Source organism: Diabrotica virgifera, chromosome 4, assembly GCF_917563875.1.
Source record: "Diabrotica virgifera virgifera chromosome 4, PGI_DIABVI_V3a".
Lineage (NCBI taxonomy): Eukaryota > Metazoa > Arthropoda > Insecta > Coleoptera > Chrysomelidae > Diabrotica > Diabrotica virgifera.
Window position 1 is genome coordinate 161,041,942 of NC_065446.1, and position 19,531 is coordinate 161,061,472.

The 19,531-nt window shown below is 31.4% G+C and overlaps 2 protein-coding genes across 2 annotated transcripts in view; one reads left to right on the forward strand and one right to left on the reverse strand.

The window, feature by feature from the left end:
* The window catches only part of LOC114332941 (rabankyrin-5), a 241,665-nt gene extending 240,019 nt beyond the window's left edge, over window positions 1–1,646 (reverse strand). Inside the window, exons 1-2 of the mRNA XM_050648465.1 lie at window positions 1,496–1,646; window positions 846–1,389 (exon numbers count right to left, since the gene is read on the reverse strand). Coding sequence (XP_050504422.1) covers window positions 846–1,389; window positions 1,496–1,499 — 548 coding nt within the window. The 5' untranslated portion in view covers window positions 1,500–1,646. The remainder of the gene's footprint in view (window positions 1–845; window positions 1,390–1,495) is intronic.
* Window positions 1,647–10,021: 8,375 nt separating this feature from the next.
* Window positions 10,022–19,531, forward strand: part of LOC114332940 (protein NipSnap) — a 32,021-nt gene continuing 22,511 nt past the window's right edge. The window contains exons 1-2 of the mRNA XM_050648466.1: window positions 10,022–10,221; window positions 10,275–10,448. Of these exons, the coding sequence (XP_050504423.1) occupies window positions 10,175–10,221; window positions 10,275–10,448 (221 nt within the window). The 5' untranslated portion in view covers window positions 10,022–10,174. The remainder of the gene's footprint in view (window positions 10,222–10,274; window positions 10,449–19,531) is intronic.

Here is a 19,531-nt window from a genome sequence, read left to right on the forward strand (position 1 = left end):
CAATATCACTTTTTTTTTTCTTTGACGTGTTAGCTATGTGTATGCCTAATTACATGTCAATCCAAGCTCTTCCTTTAAAATCCAAAGGTTCTTTAAAATCTGAAGGTTTTGCAATATTTTACCATTAAGAACCAATAGTTCTTGAACCATTCCAAAATAATGAACAGCTCCTAAGCAAAATTTGCTTGCAAAAATGATTACCAAATTGAGAGAATGATTAGAACACACAGAGTATAAAATGCCGTTGGAGATAACTGCTTAATGTTGGCTTGAAGTCGGTTGTATTTTCCTGGATTATTTGACAGAAGACAAATAAAAAACTGAGTTTGATTGGGAATCATAAATTAACTATTCTCTTTTTCCTTTGTTTCAGTTATACCTATTTGATTTATTTAACATTTTATATTTTTTTCTATATAACTACTTAAATAATTCAATGTTAATGCATTTGAGTGGGACACGGGCCCCATCAAATACCCGGGACCTAAGCGCCCGCCTAGTCCGCCTAATGGTTAATCCAGCGCTGTTGCCCGGGCAGAAAAGATTGATTTTTATAATAATTTGTTTTAAAATAAATGTAGCAATAAGGAAAAATAAAAAATAAAAATACGTATAGGGAATATTACATGAAAAATAATCAGCATTTCCTAAGGACTTCAAAACGCAAAAAATAAACTTAAGATATCCCGTTTGAAATATCCAGAAAAACGAATCATCTGAAAACAATGCAGATATTTCCGTAATATACTCACTTAAACCTATTAAAATTGTGTAAGCTGTTTTTGAGATAATTGAGGTTTTCCATACACAAAACTCACTCTGTATACCATGGTCATTCAGTTTACCTTAGACTGGGTGCTTCTATTTCTTCAGCTACTGAATAAAATTTAACACAGCATCTGATGTCTACTGCAGAAATTAGGAACTGTTCACACATACTAACTAGGCTATGTAATTGGAATTCATGAGCCTTTTTAATTAAATTTAAAGTTACTGTAGTTGACAGAAGGTTTAATTTGTTGGTATACAACCATAAAACTATAGCATTTGCCACTTCAGCATCAATTTCAGACCAATCCAACTCTTTGGTGTGATTTAAAATATTTTCATTCCAAACATTACTTCTAGCTGATAAAACGATTTTATGGGCGTTAATTTCTTTATCTTTAAGTTTAATTTTGATGTCACTATATGCTTCAGAATTATACAGATTGCTGATGATTTTCAAGAGTCTGGAGGCAAAAGTGTCTTCTGTGTTGTTGGTATCAGAAGCTACTACATTGTTGTATTTGATTTCAATGTCTCTATATTTACTTTGTAGTTTGGAAAACTCTTGTTTTAATAGTAATAGATGTTGCTGAAGTTTAGTAACTTCAGCTGCAGATCCAGCTACAAAAAAAATTGATGTAGATATCACAGATATGATATATTATGTACAAATGATGATGATATATTGATAATAAAGAAATTTTTGCTTTAATAAAAACCAACCTACCCATTTTTAGAAAAAATTCTTAAAAATATTAAACTATTTTTTACAATTTGTGTTTTTGTTTTGTTTGAACCGCCCTAAAAAATATGCATATATTTTATAACCTCTAATTATTTGACATTGACTTAACACCTTAACACCAACGAGACAACGTTTACACAAGTAATTTAAAAAAATATTAACACAACTTTTGTGAATATCTAATCTAATGAATGGTAGGGGATCCCAAGCGGGGATTTTTGCAGTTACTCGAGCGCGTCAGATTATCACATGGGGAGAAACCTTGTACCCTGTAAATGTACCTCCGCCATTATACAGGGTGTCTGCGTAACTTGGAACCATATGGGAAACTTTTTTAATATCAATTTTACGAAAAAAAGTAATTCTTTATAAAGTGCTCTGCATAGTTTAAAACCTAAGATGCAATCATCAGATATCAAATTTTGTCAACAGTATACGAGGTATGTCAAAAAATATGAATTTCGCTCAAGAGCAAACTACCTTTATATTTCAAAATATCAAATAATTTTATTATGAAAAGTTATTTGTAATTAAAAACCATATTCAAATATGCAACAACAGCCTTCTACTTGAAAAAAAAACTTTTTATTTATTAGACATGTAATAACTCTTTTATTAATAATTTTAGGAAAAAATGTTATTCTTCATAAAAATCTGTGCATGGTCTAAACCTCAAGATGCAACCATCAGTTATCCAAGTTTGTTAATTTTATACGAGGTGTGTCAAATAATATGACTTAGAAATTTAGAAATTTAGAAGTCATATTATTTGACACACCTCGTATAAAATTAACAAACTTGGATAACTGATGGTTGCATCTTGAGGTTTAGACCATGCACAGATTTTTAAGAAGAATAACTTTATTTCCTAGAATTATTAATAAAAGAGTTATTACATGTCTATAGTAAATAAAAATGATGTTCGGAATCGGTAATTTAGGAAAATTTCAGAAATTTTTTTTCAAGTAAAAGGCTGTTATTTCACATTTGCATATGGTTTTTAAATTGAAATAACTTTTCATAACAAAATTTTTTGATATTTTGAAATACAAAGGTAGTTTGCTCTTGAGCGAAATTCATATTTTTTGACATACCTCGTATACTGTTGACAAAATTTGATATCTGATGATCGCATCTTAGGTTTTAGACTATGCAGAGCACTTTGTAAAGAATGACTTTTTTTCATGAAATTGATATTAAAAAAGTTTCCCATATGGTTCCAAGTTACGCAGACACCCTGTATTGGCTCTTAATGAGATTGTTTTAAATGGAAACTTAAATATAAAGTGGAAGTCTCCACTAAAATGAAAAACTTTACTTAACTTTTTTTGGTTTTAGGACCAGTGGCGGCTCGTGAGTTTTACAACAGGGGAGGCTCTAACTATAAAAAATCTAGACAAGTTTGCACTAGCAAAAAAATGCACCAAAAAAAGTAATTTAAGGCTCCATTTGTTTTTGACCATTTTTATTTACATTTCACCTTACGGGGACCCTCCCTCTTACCGCATGCTTGCATTGATAACTGATATGTAGAATAGCTTTTGTAACTAATAATGATATTAGTGTTACTAAAGGAACTTTATAAAAACAGGATTAAATCTAAAATTAACGAAATTTTTTGAATTTTGAGTCATAATTACCCCACAACGATAGAACTTCCTTGTAATTGCCGCGATTAATGGAATAATCATCACTTTCATCGTGTCTGCGAAAAGCTAATTCTTGCGAAGCCAAATATAGTGTTATATCGATAAGCCTTTTTAAATTCATCCTATTCTCCTAAACCTGATTATTGTAAGTAATTATGGCCTCTTTTTGAGCTGTATCTAAAGCAGTTACTATATTTTGTTTAGGAAAAAGTTTTAATTTACACAAAAAACTTTTTCCCTCTTAATAGACCCGGTTAACCGGTCTCATTTATTATACCAGTTAATATTAAATGCACGATTTTGACGATTACCTGAGGATTTAATAATAGTTAAATTTGGCTGTGGTCTTTCTAAGGTTTTAATAATATAAGCTTTATTATAATATACTTATAATAATAATAATAATAATAGCTTTATTGCCCAACAGTTTCCCATTTATAGGACAAATACAGAAAAAAAATAATCACATAATTCATTAGTATAACATCTACAAAGTAATAGTAGAGACCTAATCTAAGTAAAGAGAAGCCATTTTTAACAAATCATTAAGTGAGCACGAAAAAATATCACAATGATTGCAAATACTATTATAATTCTTACACATGACAAAAAGAGGCGATTTAACTAATATATTTGTTCTTGCTCTTGGACACTTAAATAAAACGTTTGATCTAGATCTAACTCGAGGAACGTTGAAATTAATTTGTGCTAATAAATCACTACAGTCAATACTGTTATGTAATAATTTATACAAAAATGTTAATGAACTAATTTCTCTCCTTAATTCTAAACTAACCATGTCAACTCTACAACATAATGTATTATTATCACATCCACGGTTAGGATAGATTCCATCAATTTTAAATATCAGATATTTTATAAGTTTTCTCTGTACTTTTTCAATATCTTTTGTATAACAATTATACAGGGTGTAACGAAAATACAGGTCATAAATTAAATCGCATATTCTGAGACCAAAAATAGTTCGAATGAACCTAATTTACCTTAGTACATATATGCACATAAAAAAAGTTACAGCCCTTTGAAGTTACAAAATAAAAATCGATTTTTTCGAATATATCGAAAACTATTAGAGATTTTTTATTGAAAATGGACATGTGGCATTCTTATGGCAGGAACATCTTAAAAAAGAATTATAGTGAAATTTGTGCACCCCATAAAAATTTTATGGGGGTTTTGTTCCCTTAAAGCCCCCCAAACTTTTGTGTACGTTCCAATTAAATTATTATTGTGGTACCATTAGTTAAACTCAATATTTCTAAAACTTTTTTGCCTCTTAGTATTTTTTTGATAAGGCAGTTTTTATCGAGTTGCGGCTTCTTTTTTAATATGTTTACATAAAAATTTTATGGGGGTTTTGTTCCTTTAAACCCCCCAAATGTTTGTGTGTGTTCCAATTAAACTTTTACTGCGGTACCATTAGTTAAACACAGTGTATTTAAAACTTTTTTGCCTGTTTGTATTTTTTAGAGAAGGCACTTTTTATCGAGATATTACTTCTTTTTTAATATGGTTCAAAATATACCTAAAAATGTAAATCATAAATAAATTTTCATATTATTACCAAGTCTCCATAATCGTACTTAGCCATATACAAATATGTGGTGGATTTGAAAAATATTCAAAATATCTCGATAAAAACTGATTTTTCGAAAAAGTACTAAGAGACAAAAAAGTTTTTGAAATATTGTGTTTAACTAATGGTACTACAATAATAATTAAATTGGAACGTACACAAAAGTTTGGGAGGGTTTAAAGGAACAAAACCCCCATAAAATTTTTATAGGGCGTCCAAATTTCACTATAATTTTTTCTTAAGATACTACTACTATAAGAATGCCACATGTCTATTTTCAATAAAAGATCTCTAATAGTTTTCGATATATTGGAAAAAATCGATTTTCATTTTCTAACTTAAATGGGCTGTAACTTTTTTTATGTGCACATTTGTACTAAGGTAAGTTAGGTTCAATCGAACTTTTTTTGGTCCCAAAATATGTGATTAAATTTATGACCTTTATTTTTGTTACACCCTGTATATAGGATACCAAACTAAACTGCAATATTCTAATTTTGGACGTACTAGAGAATAGTATAATAATTTTATTGGTGTTATGTTGGTGAAGTTTCTGCAATTCCTAATAATGAAACCGTACATTCTCATAGCTTCAGAAACTTTTTGTTCAATATGCAAATTGAAAGTTAACTTGCAGTCAAAAATGACACCTAAGTCTTTGAGGCTATTACATTTTTCCAAAACAGAGTTCTGAATTATATAGTTAAAGTTAACTGTCGTCAATTTCCTGCAAAAACTCACTACTTTACATTTTGCAGAATTTAATAGTAGTTTGTTATTAGTACACCATGTATCAATAGCAGTTAAGTTACGCTGAAGTTCTAAACAATCGCCAATAGAGTCGATCTTACAGAAAATTTTCAAGTCGTCCGCAAAACACAATTGTTTACAGTTAATTTCTTGAAACAAATCATTAATATAAAGTAAAAATAATAACGGTCCTAGATTGGAGCCTTGCGGAACACCAGACTTAGACAGAATTAAATCTGACTTAAAGCCATTATAGAATACATACTGTCTCCTTCCTATTAAATAACTACCAAAGAATTTAATTAAATTAACAGAAAATCCTAAATTTGATAACTTGGATAATAAATACGGATGAACCACCTTATCAAATGCCTTCGAGAAATCTGTATATACGACATCAATTTGTCCTTGTTCATCTAATACTTCAGAAATAAATTGTGTCATCACTACCAGGTTTGTGACGGTAGATCGTTTATCTATGAAACCGTGTTGAAAAGGTGCAATATAGCCGCGAACACACGGATATATACGATTATACAGAACAATCTCGAAAATCTTTGAGAAGTTACACAACAGAGAGACAGGTCTGTAATTAGATATATCAGATTTAACTCCATTTTTAAATATAGGACATACTTTTGACTCTTTCCATATTTCAGGATATTTTCCAGTTTCCAAAGACAAGTTAAACAGTTTTTGAAGCGGTTTGACAAATATTCGTGTACAATCTTTAACTAGAAATGCTGGAATATTATCTGGACCAGTCGTCATTTTATTTTTTAATCTTTTAAAAGCTTCCAGAATTTCATTTTCTTCAAATTTCAAAAAATTAATGGTTGGTGAATTAAAACCCTGAACGCTGATGTCCTCTGGTTCATTATTGTCAGTAGATACATATACTTTTTCAAAAAATGTTTTAAAAGCGTTGACAATATCCTGGGGATTATCAAAATTATTTCCCTCATAGCACATTTCACCTGGAATTCGCGATGACTTATTTTTAGTATGTACATAAGACCAAAATGATTTTGTTTCAATGGTAACACTGTCTTGAATGTTTTCAATGTAATTGTTATATGCAGTTTTAATTTGCTGTTTAATAACTTTGCGCAATCTTTTAAATTCTATGTGATATATTTCGTTTCCTGTTTTTCTATACTTTTGACGGTTTTTGGCTTTGAGTTTAATATTTTTAATAATATCTGAGTGATACCAATTTGGATACTTATGTTTATAATTTTTGTATACCGGAACATATCTATCAAATATTGTATACAATATATTATAAAATTGCTTTAATGCTATATTTACGTCATCGTAATTATCTAAAAAGTCCCAATTAGTTTGTAATAGTTCAGAATACAGAGAAGTGAAATTTGCTTTCCTAAAATTATACATTTTCGAATTAGAATTTGGTAAAAACCTAATTTCCTTTTTTTCCAAATTATTAATCCTTATCATAAGTGCAGGATGATGACCATCTTCTTTAACCAGTGAAGAATCATCATGAATAATATCACATTTCTCTGACGACATTACTAAATCCAACAAACGACCTAAGTTATTAGGCACATCATTGTATTGAACTAAATTAAATAAACTTAAAAAATCTAATACAGTTGATGTTTTTATATCTAATCTGCTTTGGTCTACAAACTTGGGTACATTGAAGTCACCTAATATAACAATGGTTTCATTAAATATATCCAGTTGTTCTAAACATTCAAAAAAGTATTCGAAGTCTTCAGAACTTAACTTATCAATAATATAAAGAACTAAAACATAAAATTTTCTATAACCAACACAACATTTTACAGCTAACATATCGATTAGGGGAAACTGTAGATCGTATGTGGATACATCGATAACAGACGATTTAATCTCCGTCTTCAGCGCTAATAAGACGCCTCCCCCAGTGGTTTTATCTACAATATCAAATTTTCGATCCTTTCTATACATATCGTTTTGATCAGGAAACAACTCTAGACTGGACACATCCTTGTTCAACCAGGTCTCACTTAAAGCAATAATGTCATATTCACCCTCACTTACACTAGTATAAAACTCTGAAACTTTAGAGTTAAGACCACGTACATTTTGGTAATAACATATAAGTTCACATCCTACAACACTGTCGGGCTTTATTGGTTTAAAGGCACTACCTTGGGTATACCATTCATATACTTGATTTGGAAAGATCCATTTCCACTCGCATTCATGTTGTTTAGTTCAACCTTTAACATTGTTGTAATAATTAATTTGATTTCTAGTTCGATCAAATGACATTGACACATTTTTGTAGTTCCCATTTCTTAGAAATTTAGCTTGCCGTATTAAAGCAAATACATCACTTTCATCATCTAATATGACCTTAATTGGTCGAATTCGCCCTTGGTTAACTTGCCCAAGTCTGAAGAGCTTAATGTTGGCAGTATTCACATTAGGACTTACGCTTGAGATTATTTTTTTAACTTCAGACTTATCGCTATTCTTACGATTATCCTCAGATAGTTGTCGATCCTGTTCCGGCACACCAAAGAGAATAACATTTCGTTTTCTTTTATTTCGTTCGTTGATTTCTTGTATTATTTCTTCAATTTCTAGTGGGTTCGAAGAAGATTTCAAAATCTGGTTATCATTTTTTAGGGCTTGTATTTCAGCCTGAAGTGAGAGAATTAATGATTTTAAGTCCTTAATCTGATTACCAATTTGTCTACAATTTATGCAAGACCAGTCACATCCTTTCTCTTCAACATTAATTAGTTCAAGCTCATTTGCACTAATGTTAACACAAGTATGTCTAAATACTTTAGTACACACAGAGCATTTTAACATTTTTGGTTTGTATGATTTGCTGCAGCAAGAACATATTAAATTTGACGGCATATTTCCGACAATACAGCTAACGATACGCTTATGTTCCTCCAAATACTTTAAAAAGAACAAGAAAAAAAAACAGACTGGAATGTGTTACCTTACTTTATGAATTCTTGTAATTAGCAAGCAATTAAAAATTCTAATATACCTGTTCCAAAACACTAATTGCAAATCACTTTTTAGACTAGTAAAAAGAAATCACAACAAATATCAAATATTAATACGTTGATTCGGTTGATTCGGTTATTAAAGAGATTCGATGTTGCTTCGATCGTGTCTCAACTACTACTTATGTTAAAGTATTAAAATTATTCATTTATATACATTTTATATAAACAAACAACGGTACGTAAATTGTAAAAATAACCTTTCCAAGCCAATAACAACACAAATAAAAATATATCAAATACAAAAATTCACCAAACACTAATTAAAAGAAATAAAATGATAAAATCACACCAAGAAATATTCTGACTATTAACTTCCTTATAGAATATAAGTAAAACCACAAGTGAGCCTAATTCTGGTTTTGCCTCGCTTGGCATATATTTCTGGGTAGTTTGACGTGAAGCGATATAATATTACGTTTCTCTATCGAGTATTATTGTACGCATAGGAAACTATATCGCTGGTTTCGAGACGTTTGTCGTAACTTAGAACACAACGGAGTAGAGTCTGGCTTCTACCTCCCTTGATAGGGATATGAGGAGCTGCTCACAGCATACAGGTGGGCATATTGATGCATTCCAGATGCGTTTAGTTACAAACGTGTGCAATAATTTACACTTTCTATTAGTACGAGCGCTTGTTGTTTCTTGATTCAAAATAAACAAAACAGTGACATTTCATCAATAATTCTAGAAATATTATGTCCCAGATATGACATAAAATGTGTAAAAAAATTATGGGGAGGCTAAGCCTCCGTTGCCTCCTCTGACGAGCCGCCACTGTTTAGGACCTACTCTTCACTTAGAAATTTTTAACCGGAAATGATATAAAAACCAAAAGTATACATTTGTGCTCGTCTTGCTACGGAAAGTCGAATAATATACCTCTTATACTATTTCGGTGATTTTAAAACGATACTTCCGGTTGAAACTCTAAAACCGGAAGGCCCAGATCAAATTTCTTTTCTTTAATATTATCCTTTGGTTTTAAGCTTTTATACGACATGCTACTTGTCATGATATCTGTATTATTAACAGAGGAGTTGTATTCTCGTATGGACGGAGAGAGAGTCATGAAACCGGAAGTATATGTTTGTTCTCGTCTTGCTAAGACGCGTCGAATGATATATCGCTTGCACTATTCCTGTGACTTTAAAACAGTACTTCCGGTTGCATTTCTAAAACCGGAAGTCCTAGACCAAACTACTCACCTTTAGTACCATCCTTGGGTTATAAGCTTTCATTCGACACATCATTTGTCATTCTACCTGGTATAATGACGGAGGAGTTGTGTTTACGGACGAGACGGACAGACGGACGTGGATAATTCAACGTTTTCACGTATTTTCAAAATTATTGGGGAACTATATATTAAAAGTTGCCTATCCAGTAGGTGACACTTTTAATTTAATCTTAAATGTCTCTCCAATTTACGCATCCGTGTAAACGTATATTAAGAGCACTCTGTACTCTGTCGTCTGTCTACTGTCAGTGTCCAACACATGATTGACGACAAAAAATAATTTTAATTTTAAATTTTTTAAGCACATCCTCATCCTAGTGAAGTGAGAGATAACCTTTTAATGACATCAAAAATATAAAAATTTAGTAACTACAAAAAATGGCCAATCTTTTCAAATTTTTCAATAAGTTGCCTCCAAATTTTAGGTAAATAATGAAAATCACAGTAGGCACGTTATAAAAAATTCCTAATTTTACAGATCAGTTTCAACAACTACTACCAAAAATGATGCCTGGTTATCTAAGATTTTTGTTAGAAAAATTGAACCTACAAAGGAATCACACAGTAGAATGTTAAGCGATAAGGAAATTATCTACTCTTTGCAGACACACAACTATAGACCCGATTCTAAAGTAGCGTATTTACAAAATGTGTAAGTAGTTGAATGCTTCCTTGATATTCCATTATTAATAAAAGGTCGTGACAAAAATTCCCAATAAAATACCACTTTTTCGCAAATATTCTTGCATGATTTTTGCCGGTGATTACAAATTAATAACACTACTAAAAGTGTTAACTATAATTGGCCCTATTAATTAGAAAATATTACAAAACAGAATTGCTGATAGGTAATTACTAACATTTTAATATTAGGTTAACCTGCTCTCCACTTTGTGAGGCACTTTGTTTTTCTTTGTTAAGTAAAAAAGAATAGGTAGGTACCTATGGAATATCAAGTACAGTAGAGTCCCAGTAATCCAAAATAATTGGGACCAAATCCATTTCGGATTACCAAATTTTTCGGATTAAACAGGGCCCGGATTACGTACACTCGATACGCATCGTATCCGCCATGTTTTCCCATAGCGCCTTACAGGAAAATATGGCGGATACGATGCGTATCGAGTGTACGTAATCCCTATGCAGATTTTCTTAAATCGCTCTTTTAATAAAAATTAACATAATCAAGAGACCCATATAAAAGAAACAAGAAATATGGAGCTGGCAAATTATATTTTGTTTACAAGTGGAAAAGAAACAAGGATATATGGAGTTGGCTTTCTCCTAAAGAAAGAATTGAAGGGAAATATCGTGAACTTTGTTCCTATTTCCGATAAATGTGCTGCCTAGAACGAAAGGATAAAAGTAACATCTCACTAATAAACGTACATGCACCAACAGAGGAGAAGACAGAAGATTCAAAAGACGAATTTTGTGAAATATTAGAAAGAGAGTACAATAAACTGAACAAGCAAAAGACGAGGATGATCATGGGGGATATGAATGCCAAAATAGGAAGAGAAATAAGGTACAGAAAAATAGTAGGAGGGGAAAGCAAACATGAAATAACAAATAATAATGGAAGGAGAGTAATTGAGTTCACGGAAGAACAGAACATGAAAGTGATGAGCACATGTTTCAAGCGCAAGGATATCTACAAGCTGTCTTTTTCTATAAATAACAAACTCTTGTTATAGAAAAAGATAGCAAATACAAAATAAGTGATTGATGTGATTGTTCATGGGTATAGGTAGTGATGTTAGAAGAGAATATTCTCGGCCAGAAAATTCTCTCGAGAATATTCTCGGCAAAAATTTTCTATATGTATTTTGAAAAACCGAAACAAAAATAAAAACTAGATCTGTACCTTGGAGGTAAACAGTCGTAACTCCACTTTTTGCTGAAATGGAGTTAATACCACGCTCTTGTTGTCAGATTTTCATAGCATATTGTGGCAAAAAATTGTACATCCAGCGTTATTAGTTGCCTAGATAAGGCGTTTAAAAACAATAGCAACTCCATTAGTCAGTTGAGATAAACAGTAGTATATCCATAGCAACTCCATAAATACGTGCGTATATTAGATAGTATGCTTTCGTATGCGGTAGTGGTAAACAATTGTAGCTCCAGTTTTATATTAAATGGTATTTTGAGGGTGTTAAAATGGGATAATGAAAAACAAGAGTTTTTTTTTGTTCCAAACATTGTGATTTGGTTTTTGCATTTTTAAATACGGAATATACTATTTTTGTAATCACTTACGATTTTTATTTTGCATATTACCTGTTTAAAGACATAGAGGTAAAAAGTCGTAACTCCCATTATTATACATCAGTTAAATAATTTCTTAACAATACTAATACCCAGTAATAGATTTTCATTTACATATTATAATATACCAATAATGTTGAATTCGACGTAATGGAAATAAATTTTTTTTATAGTTTATTGACTAGTCTGTATATTTTGCGCTTTCTTGCAAATGTATACATTGTGGATATACGACTGTTTACCTCCAAGGTACAGAGATACGGGTCAAATTATTATAATTTAAAAAATATGTAGGTATATTGTTTTTGCCAATCCCATGAACCACTAGCAAGAGTGTTTACAGTGTCAATATTAATTTATTGTTTTGGTGCAATATTAACGTGCAAATATTTAGAATGGCGTTCATTTAAGCAGAGAAGAACAAGTTGAGGAAACTGAGTTTGTAGATAATTTAGCAACTTTAAAATATGGTGATGAGTCGGCTGAAATAATTGCAGATTTGTTACTTTATCGGTCTAAGGAGGGATTTTTTGTAAAACCATATGTTGTAAAATCAATTGAAAAACTAGACTTAATCATATGGTGAAAAGGTACATGTTTCGGAACAAAATAAACTAAAATAGTAGTTGATATATTAAGCATGCCTTCATCCAGTGCAGCGACTGAAAGAAGTTTCAGTACTTATGGTTTTTTTATCCACTCCTCTAAAAGAAACCGGCTCACTGCTGAACGGGCTCGTAAGGTAACTTTTATTGCTTACACTTTAAAATTATTAGACGTAGACCAATCCATGACTGAGCTGGCCACTCGTGAAAAACAAAATCCCACAACTCATCAGTAGGTTGAAATGCAGATTGTAGATTGACTAGGATGAGCTAATGATAGAAATAGATTCTGAATCCGAGGTCTCATCTTTTATCATACAACATCGATTATTTGCTGTTAAGAAGAAAATTTCATTTTTATATCAAAGAAATTTTGTTTTTTCTGTTGTTTTTGTATTTTTTTATACACAAGGAACACTGTTGTTTTGTCTCATAATTTTGTATATATGATCATGATTTTTAAAACCCTATTTTTCATCTTCAACAATATTCTTAAGTGCGTCATGGGATTCATTCTCAGAAAATTCTCCACATCGAGAATATTCTCGAGAATATTCTCCGATTTTTCATTCTCGAGAATTTTCCAACACTAGGTATAGGGCTTTTCATCGATTGTCATTTGTTTCAAGCTTCTGTCGTGTGTCACATAATATTAATATATCTACGTCATACGTCTTTGGTTTGTATTATTGTATATACCAATAACGTATGTCGTAGATATATTAATATTATGTGACACATGACAGAAGCTCGAATCAAATGACTGTGAATGAAAAGCCCTATTCTTTCATTTTTCCGACTGAATAAAGGAACCTGGATGGCACCAAATAGGGAATACACAAATCAAATCGATCATGTAGTTATGGATAAGGCACATCATACAACAATATAGAATGTAAGATCATGTAGAGGTGCAGATATGGCCATTTAGCTTTGAGAGACAGGATTTCTTCATTAAAGCAAAGAAATTTAACTGATTTTTTCAAAAACAGTAAAATTTGAAAGGTTTACTAGAGTAGAGTAGAGTAGAGTAAATTTTTATTTGCATAAATTTTTAACATAATTGAGCAAATAACGTCACATTACTAACAATCACATACTAAAAAATGTTACTAATAATCACATATTAAAAAGATATATTAACAATACACTAAAATATACAAACAATACAAATTACAAATATGCTGATCAAGGCTGATAGGCCAGGTACTCCACCACAGTATACGGCTCAATGTTAACCAGGTGTTGAAAAACCGTTTTTTTAAAAGCTTTATAGCTTGTTTCCCGTTGAATGTCAAATGGTAGACTATTGTAAAATTTAACGCACGCATACAAAGGACTTCTCTCTGTTAGGGACAATCTGTGAAGTGGAATATTCAAATTAAGGCTTCTTGTGTGATATTCATGATTTGGTTGTAGGTGATAAAATAAAGTAAAATTTTTAAAGAGAAACATAATACATTCATATATATATATGTATATATATATATATATATATATATATATATATATATATATATATTGTTATATTTCTATTTGATATGAAAATTAAATTTTGATAATTATAAACAGAATTCAATTTAATATAAAATATTTTCAATTTTCTCAACCACGGGCATATAAATTTAGAACAACCTATTGTTATATTTAATTTTAAGAAGTGATTAAACGAAACTCGGGAAAATGCGCTTAGAATAAACAAAGTGAATGGCGTACCATTATCGTTGTTCGCGGAAGGTTCGATCATTAGCCTATGCTAAATAAAACTCAAGTGAAATCGATAATAGGTCATTATCGTAGTTCGCGGAAGGTTCGATCATTAGCTTATGCTAAATAAGACTCAGTTGAAGTAGATAATAGATCATTAAATTTTGTAATTAGTAGAAAGTAATTTTAGAATGGGAATTAACTATTTTTCTTTTGAAATCCATTAAGCATATTTAGAAAGATATTGGTTTTGAGGAATACTGCGAATGAGAGTTGGTGGTGGAAGTTTGATTTGTGAATCTGGAAGGGATATTTAGAAAGTAGGGGAATGAATGACAAATAGAGAGCAGAATGTTTTGAGCTGTCGAGAAGTGAAGTCCAGTAGTAGACGGTAGTGTACGGAGAGTGAGAAAGCCGGGGTAGTTCCGTGAGTGTGGAGTATCTATCGTGGAACGAGAGGTAGGCCAGGTTGAGAGTAAAAGAACCTCCTTGAGCCAAGAGTTCCCGGTAGCTGATTGCAGTTTCGAAAAAGGTAGAACACAGCATCACGACAGAAGCACGAAACGAGAGCTATACGAGCTAGTTTCAAAGGAGAACATTACTGGAAGCCAGGACGAGGTTTTGATTGCAGCCAAGGATAGCAGGAAACGGGTCTTGTGTGAAGACATTCTCAGTTCACCAGAAAAAGGTCAGTCTCATTTGTTTGGACATGAATGTATGGGTTTTTCGTATTAAATACCACATTTAAAATTGAAGAAACATAATCAATAATATCAGAAAAGCTTCATCAAACTTAAATAGAATTGTTGCTAATAAATCATAATAGTTAAATGTTAATAAAAACTTTCAATTGGAAACCAAAAGGAAATAAGATTCCCATGTGTAAATTTTATGTTTAAGAATAATAAGATATAGCAAATATTAAGCATTGATTGCCATTTAAATAAAATAAACAATATTTTGATTACAATTGTAACCCATATGTGTTATTATTTTACTCTTTTCTTTCCTATCCCGATTAGGAACCATTGAGAAATACTTAGAAGCCACGTAAGTAATTAATTTTATAAAAAGCCCTGAGATTGAAAACATATTGATATGTGATCTGGTAAATTAATTAGATTATTATTAATGCATTGATTAAATTAAATGACATATAAAAATATTATCTCATATCAATAATAAAGATCACATCAATATATATATATATATATATATATATATATATATATATATATATATATATATATATAGATAGCTGAGAAAGTGAGTATATTGAGTGATTTGAATCGGCCTCTACAGGATTCTCTCGCCTTTATTTATTTATTTATTATTTATTTACGGACCGAAGTCCATTAGTACATGATACAATTAAATTAAAATGTCACACAAATTAGAAAAATTAGATCTAGTAGGTACAAAATTGGTAAATACATAACAAACAATAATAAAGAATAAAATTACTTGCTCTCATTTAACAATTGAGAGCTAGAACATTTTGAAATTGACAAATACAACTTATCCTAGAACAAAGACAATAACAGTAGTTGACAAATCAGTCTTGAAATTAGAACATTAAGTTAAGTATAAATGTAATTGTGTGGAAAACGCAGTAAAGTCGTTCACAAAGAAATCAATTTGCGGAGATAATGTGTTTGCTAATTTAATAGTTTTAGAGAGATAGGAACTTGAACCATAATTTGTGCGGTTAATGACCTCGTGGAAGGTGGTCACAGAACGGGTGGTTCTTGAAGGTACATGTAGACCAATTTTATTTAAAAGTGGGATACAGAATTTATGACCATGAATTAAGTTATATAAGAAGCAAAGATCTTTATGTTGACGACGACTCTGTAATGAGTCAAGTCGAATAATTTGCAGTAAAGACTCATAACTTTGACCAGTGAGATGCATCTTATAAGCATAATAACGTAAGAATTTACGCTGAACTTGTTCGATTTTATTAATATGACAGTTATATTGAGGTGACCAAACACATGATGCATAATCTAAATGTGGTCTAACCAAAGAACAATAAAGGAATTTTAAAGAACGACCAGTCGTAAAGTCATAGCTGCATCTTTTAACAAAGCCAAGCATCTTTAATGACTTAGAAACCATGCTATTAATGTGTAGGTTGAAATTCAAGTTAGTATCAAGAATAACACCCAGATCTATAACTGAGTCAACTAATTGTAACCTAGTGTCCCGTATAAAGTAAGAATTATTCTCAAAGTGTCTTAGTCGAGTAAAAGTTATAGCATGGCATTTGTTTGCATTTAAGTCCATACCATTAAGTGAGCACCACTCCACAAGACCATTAAGATCTGATTGCAAATTGTAGTGATCCAAATCAGAGGTAATTATGTGAAATAATTTAAGGTCATCAGCAAATAGAAGAAATTGAGCAAAATTGAAGCTTTTATTTGTCATTTATAAATAAATTAGTCCTAGGATCACCCTGACTGCCTTTTTTTGGACTATGAAGACAGTTGAGCTATCCACCGAAGCACCCCAGAAGACTATTCCATATCGCATAAGAGAATAAAAGTTTGCATAATATACCGATAGTAAGATTCCCTGGTCTAGATAGTTTTTCAAAACTCTTAATGAGTAGCAGGCTCTATTTAGTTTTTTTGTCGCATTTTTTATTTGTTCTCCCCAATTCAAGTTCTGGTCAATATGAAGACCAAGAAACTTAACTGATCTAGAAGGTTCTGTGTTTTGGGATAAAAGATTGACTGTATCTGGGAACTCTTCTCGTGATTGGCTGGTTCTAAAGTAAACAAATACTGTCTTATCAGTATTAAGCACCAGCCTATTTCCACAGAACCACTGTTCAGCCTTGTCCAGAGTTTGTTCTGCCACTGTGAGGAGTGTTTCTAATGTTTCTTCCCAAAATAGCATGTTTGAGTCATCAGCAAAGTTTACCAGGTTTGAGGAACCACTAATCACTGCATTTGGCAGGTCATTTATATAGACCAAAAAGAGAAAAGGCCCTAAAACGCTCCCCTGTGGTATACCTAATTTTAAGTTTATCGGTTCAGAGTAAACCTTACATCCCTGTTTCTCAAAGCATACTTTTTGTGATCTATCTGTAAGAAATGATTTTATCCATTTCAATGCTGGTCCCTGTATTCCATAACAATATAATTTTTGCAATAGGAGAGCATGATCTAGGCTATCAAAAGCCTTAGATAGGTCTAAAAAAGCACCTAGTGTTTTCATTTTTGACTCTAGTTTTTCTAAAATTTTTGATATAAAATCATAGGTAGCTGTCTCAACTGACCTCCCTGCAAGAAAACCGTGCTGCGAATTACTAAATAAGTTGTTTGTAGTAAAAAAGTTTTGTAGTCTGTAATATATTGCTTTTTCGAATATTTTTGAGAATGATGGAAGAAGGCTTATTGGTCTATAGTTCTCCATCTTAGTAGCATCACCTTTTTTATGTAGTGGCTTGACGATTGCTAGTTTTAGACTTTGAGGAAATTTACCTTGCCTGAAAGAAGTGTTGACTATAATAGATAGAGGAAGACAAATCTCTGATGAAACAAATTTAATTAAGCTGGTTGATATTTCATCATAACCAGAGCTATGCTTGTTTTTTAAGTTATTTATTATATGGCTTATTTCTTTTTCTGAAACAGGAGTTAAAAACATGCAATTATTATTTTGTTCGATATTAATTTGAAAACTTTTTACAGGCTTTATTTTCTTTACAGCTTCAGCCGCAGCATTTGCCATAAATTGATTTATTTCATCAGAAAGCACCTGAGGATCACCCTCTAAACAAAAATTACTTTGATTTTTTGAATTGCCCTTAATCTCTTTTACCAACTGCCAAGCCATTTTAGTTTTATTTTCACTATTTTCAATTCGTTCCTTATAACAATTTTTTCGATATTGAGTGAGTAAAGCATTATACTTACGTTTTTCTGCCCTGTAAACATCTTTATATTCATCATTATTACTAGATAGTGTAAACAAAACATCAAGCCTAGATTTACAGTTTTTTATATCATCATTTTGCAAGCACTGTTGAGATTTTTTTCTATTTGTTGTATTTATCTCTTTGACAACATACAATTTGTAACATACCTACTACAGTTATGTACTTGAAATAATATTTTATTGTAATTTTTAGATATATAAAGTAGTGGTTCTTAGAGTAACTTCATATTTATTTTCTCCAAATCTATTGCCAAATTCTGTTTCTGATTAAGCAGATTTTAGGATTACCGAAGTTCGGATTAGCGGGACTCTGCTGTACTTATTTTAGAAACAAATATTGAACAATAATGAACAATAATTGTGCATTGCTTTGTAATGATCTATTCTATGACTCTATTCAGAGCGTCCCAACTGTCCAGTAAAAATAATTAATTTTGTGATACACACATACAAGTGAAAAGTTACAATCCAAATCATCATCAGTGGTGCTACAGCAATAATTGAGCATCGACCTTCCCCAGACTATTTAGCAAGTCATTTCTGTCCATCGCCAACCTTGGCCAATTTGCTGCACCAATCTTCCTCGCATCTTCGTCCACGCCATCCTACCATCTGAATCTTGGTGTACTTCTACTCTTATTTCCTACTGGCACAGTTAATAAGGTTTGTCTGTGTGGGTAAATTTCATTTGCTCTTGACACACACGTCCTGCTCATATAAGCCTACTTCTTATTATGAAGGATATATCTCCACCTTTTACTATTTCTCTATACTTCCAGTGTAATTCAAAGTTCTATTCAGCCCTGTGATGAATATAACGTCTCCATAAATTTTAACGTAAATTCCGTGTGATGGATCATTCACCGTTATGAGATGAGTTATTTCTCGAACGTTATAGAGGGAAAAATGTTTTGAACTCTATAACAAAGAGAACCTTATGTAGAATCAGTATAAGTTGGAACGAGTGCGAGAGAATGATGGCAACACGGCACATGATGGGAAGATAACCATAAAAGTCAGCGTTGCTAGAGTTGGTACAATTGTACCAATTTGATACAATTAACAACCAAACTTTTGATACTAAAGTATCCTAAAGTAAAAACCTAAAATTTTGTGATATAAGAAATTTGCTTCAAATAACATTAAACGACGTTTTTTTAAGTTTTTGTACAAAATGTGTTGGTTTGGTACATTTTGTGTC